Here is a 4468-nt window from a genome sequence, read left to right as displayed (position 1 = left end):
GTATGTTCATCTCTATTTCTTGTATTTGTAAGTATTAAAATTATATTTTAGAACTCATAATTTAATTCAGTAATCATATGTTTTTAATATTAAAAAGGTTGTAATACTTTTAAATTGTGTACATGCTGTCAATTTCCTATAAATAACCAGATTCTGAAAGATGTACTTTATGAACTTGGAAAGGGCAGTTAAACCCACTGCATATGTTCTCACTCATCTTAACATTTTGTTTTCAGGATTAACTCTCAGATTCTGACTGAGAGAAACATGGTATTCACAGACAGAAATAAAAGTGGGGCCACATTCACCCTCCTGGGGTTCTCAGATTATCCAGAACTAAAAGTCCCACTATTCATGGTTTTTCTGGCTATCTACAGTGTCACGGTGGTAGGGAATATTGGGATGATGGCCATAATCAAAATTAATCCCAAACTGCACACCTCCATGTACTTTTTCCTCAGCCACCTCTCTTTTGTGGATTTCTGCTATTCCTCCACCATTGCTCCCAAGATGCTGGCAAACCTTGTTGCAGAAGACAGAAGCATCTCTTTTTCAGAGTGTATGGTACAATACTCTTTGTTTTGTACCTTTGTGGTAACCGAAGCCTTTCTGCTGGCAGTGATGGCCTATGACCGCTTTGTGGCCATCTGCAACCCTCTGCTCTACACAGTGGCCATGTCCCAGAAACTCTGTGCTGTGCTGGTGGCGGGATCCTATGCATGGGGGGCGGCCTGTTCCCTGATACTAACATGCTCTGCTCTACAACTCTCTTTTCATGGCTCCAACACAATTGATCACTTCTTCTGTGAGTTCTCCTCCCTGCTCTCCCTCTCATGCTCAGATCCCCACATCAACTCTTTGCTACTCTTTGTTTTTGCCACATTCAGTGGAGTCAGCACCCTGCTCATCATCCTCACATCTTACATGTTCATCCTGGTTACCATCCTCAAGATGCCATCAGCTAGGGGGAGGCACAAGGCCTTCTCCACCTGTGCCTCTCACCTGACGGCCATCTCCATCTTCCATGGCACCATCCTGTTCCTCTACTGTGTGCCCAACTCCAAGAACTCCAGGCACACGGTCAAAGTGGCCTCTGTGTTTTACACAGTGGTGATCCCCATGCTGAACCCCCTCATCTACAGCCTGAGAAATAAGGATGTCAAGGACACTGTCAGCAAAGTATTGGGCAGTAAAGTCTCTTCTTTTTGAGCATCATATTAGCATGACATTTGTTCCTGACATATAAATTGTGTTCATGAAAGTTGGTCTTAAGGATAGCATTAAAATGAATAGAGTTAATATTGTACAGTGAACTGGAAATGAATTTTTCCTTTAAGGGAATAAACTTGACTCTTTCTTTTTATTGCTTAAAAGCATCAGTAATCTTTCTCATTATCCATATTGAACCTACAATGTGGAATAATATGAGATAACTTAAGATCATATTGTGAAGATTAAAGAAAAGCCTATATATCATATGGGATGCTGTTTGTAGCTCAATAAATATTTCTTCCTTATTTATTTCTTATAAGATATCTGACATAACTAAGCTGTCAATAAGCCTATATAATAAGAGGCTAATTCATAAGACAGAAAATAATAACTATCATAGGGTGTTTCAGAAAAAGAAATGTTTAAATGCACTAAAAACTTGAAAGGGATATTTTTGTAAAATAGATATTATGTGAACTTGTCCAAAGAAAAGAGAAAGACAGGATTTTGGAGATGTAGTTCAGTGAGGAAGGAGTTTTAGTCAGAAAAAAAAAAAGAATAGTGTATACATAAAACCAAAGCAGTAAGAATGCAATACTAACTCAAAGGTTTAACAAATATTTTATTGACATAATATGACACAAGTATATATGTACAGCTATGTGTCTGTGTGTTGAGTAGTGTAAACAATTTCCTTGTTGTGATAGAAATTTGAATTAAAGATGCCTTATTTCCTGACATAGTTTTAAAGTAGCTCTGCATGGTAGTGTGATAATCTATGACACATTCCCCCAGAGGCTTTGAAATGGTAGGCTGGATCTTAGAAAATCTCTTATGTTAAGCCATAAAAGACTGAGTTGAGTTCCTGCTTAGCATGTATTTTGAGCTGTTATTCTGTCTTTGATGATATCACACACATTCTCGATTTTACAGAAACTTTTTTGTTCTGAGCATGAACATAAACTCTGAATTCTTCTCAGCAACAAGTTCATTTATCTTGTTGTAAGTGTTAAAACTAACCACCTACATAATCTTCTTCAAAATGAATTTAAAAGCTATGCATTAATTTATGTAATATCACTAATTAAATTATACAAATTCTGGGGTTAATAACTAGTTTTTTGAATAGCCACATTTTCCTTCTTTTTACTCAGTTTTTCTAGGTAAAATTCCAATTTCTCATCAATGCAATGCAAAAAATAAATTTCCATATATTTTATTAAATGAGAAAAAATTAACCTGGTGTATACTTTTATGTAGATTCATAGTTATTTGTTATTGTGATACTATTTTAAATGCTTTAGCAATACTAAAAGTGTTTGTTTCATGTACACTATTTGATTAGGAATAAAATGGTTCTTCTTTAGCTCAAGTGGTTGTTTCCTCAAGCCAAATTTTCTATCCCATAAGGAGTCAAATAATTCTTGTGACCTGGGCACAATGCCACATACTTGTAATTCCAGGAATTTGGGATACTGTGGCTAGGGATCACAAGTTTAAGGCCAGCCTGGGCAACTTAGTATGGCCCCATTTCAATATAATATTTAAACTGACTGCGAATGTAGCTCAATTTGCAGGTTGGTTTCAATCCTCAGTACCACATACATGAAATAAATCATACTCTCATGAGCAGACACATTTTAAATGTATTAAAGAGCGTTTTGAATATTTGCATATCTTATATAGATAAACAAACCAAGTCAATACCAGCCATGTCCAGATCAGATCTGCATTAAATTATCCGGTTGATACACCCATTAAATGTTGCTCTTTCTAACCAGTGACTTTTGGAGGGTCTTGGAATACAGTCTTTATAGTCACTCGCTTTCTGAAATTTGGGAAGCCAGCCACAAAGAGTTTTTCAAGCCTAATGACCTACCTATTAAAGATATATGATATCTCACTTTATTTAATTAGTTATTTTTTATTACATTTAGTGCATTTTAATTATATATGATAGTTCTGTCTTGTGACATATTCAAACACACGAGTTCAAAATTTACCCCACTTCATTCTTTGGTATTTTGTCTTTCCCTCCTGCTGATCCCCTCTCTCTATTCTACTGGTTTCTCTTCTATTTCATTTTTTAAATTGTTGCTTTATAATTATATATAAAAATGTGATTCACTGTAATATATTCACTTATGCACACAGCATAGTTTTGTTGATGTAGTTCCCAAGAGCCAACCTGTTTCTTCCCCTCTTCCCTAAACACAGATCCACTTCCTCTGTTCTCCTGTTCTTCTATTTTCATTCATCACATTTTTTAAATCCTTTTTTCCCTTCACCTTCCACATATGAGAGAAAACATTTGACCCTTCATTATTCAACATATCATGATTCTCAAATTTATCAGAAAATGATATGATTTCATTCTTTATGGATGAGCAGAACCTTATAATGTATACATACATTTTCTTGATCCATTCATGTGTTTTACTATAACTTTGCCAATATAATATTTTAATAATAAGGTATTACATTATGTGGCTCACTCTATTTCATCCAACACTGTCATCTGCAACACAGATCTGCAGGGCTTTTGTTAAGTGAAATAAGGGAGGAACAGTGAAGCAAAATCTTTATAATCTCATTCACATGTAGAATATTAAGCAGTTGATTCCATGGTACTTAAGAATAGAAGAGCAACTGACATTGGCTGGGTAGTGTAAAGAGGGAGGAGCTTTTACCACTAAGTAGGAGGAAGAAGTCCTGGTGCTCTATGGCACAGAAGAGGGAGTATAATCAAAAACAAAGTACTGTATTTCTCCAAATAGCTAGAAGAGAGTGTTATCAAATGCACTCACTATGAAGAAATGATAAAAGGTGATGGAGATGAACATTAGCTTGTTTGATCTCCACCCAATATGAACATGAACAAAAGACTCACATTGCATCTCATAAATACATACAGATAAAATGTGAGAGAATCAAAAATGAAATACAATGAGAAATTTTAAAGCTGCACCTTCATAGTATTCACTCTATGCATAGGGACCATGAAATAAATTCAGATAGTATGTTCTGTGCTGGGCTAGGGAGAGTAGTGGGAAGGAACAGAAGTGCACAGTGAGGAGCTGGGCACCATTGCACCCAGGCATCAGTAGCCCTTCCTCCCTGCTGTGGGAACAAAACTCTCCCAGACATTGACAACTTTCCCAATGCAATCAGATTCTCCTGGAAAGAGCAGTGCTCGGTGGGGAACCAGCAGTCCAATACTCCAATTTTAGTCTTGAAAATATGAATGAATTTTAAA

At 36.0% G+C, this 4468-nt stretch overlaps 1 protein-coding gene across 1 annotated transcript; it reads left to right on the top strand.

The window, feature by feature from the left end:
* The first annotated feature begins 267 nt into the window (after nt 1-267).
* LOC124960315 (olfactory receptor 5D18-like) lies at nt 268-1209 on the top strand. Its single transcript, XM_047519038.1, has one exon. The coding sequence runs from the start codon at nt 268-270 to the stop codon at nt 1207-1209; it is 942 nt and encodes a 313-aa protein (XP_047374994.1).
* Nucleotides 1210-4468: the final 3259 nt, after the last annotated feature.

Source organism: Sciurus carolinensis, chromosome 11 (genome assembly GCF_902686445.1).
Source record: "Sciurus carolinensis chromosome 11, mSciCar1.2, whole genome shotgun sequence".
NCBI classification, from domain to species: domain Eukaryota; kingdom Metazoa; phylum Chordata; class Mammalia; order Rodentia; family Sciuridae; genus Sciurus; species Sciurus carolinensis.
Note: the sequence above shows the minus strand (reverse complement) of the source record. Positions and strands in the feature narration are given on the sequence as shown.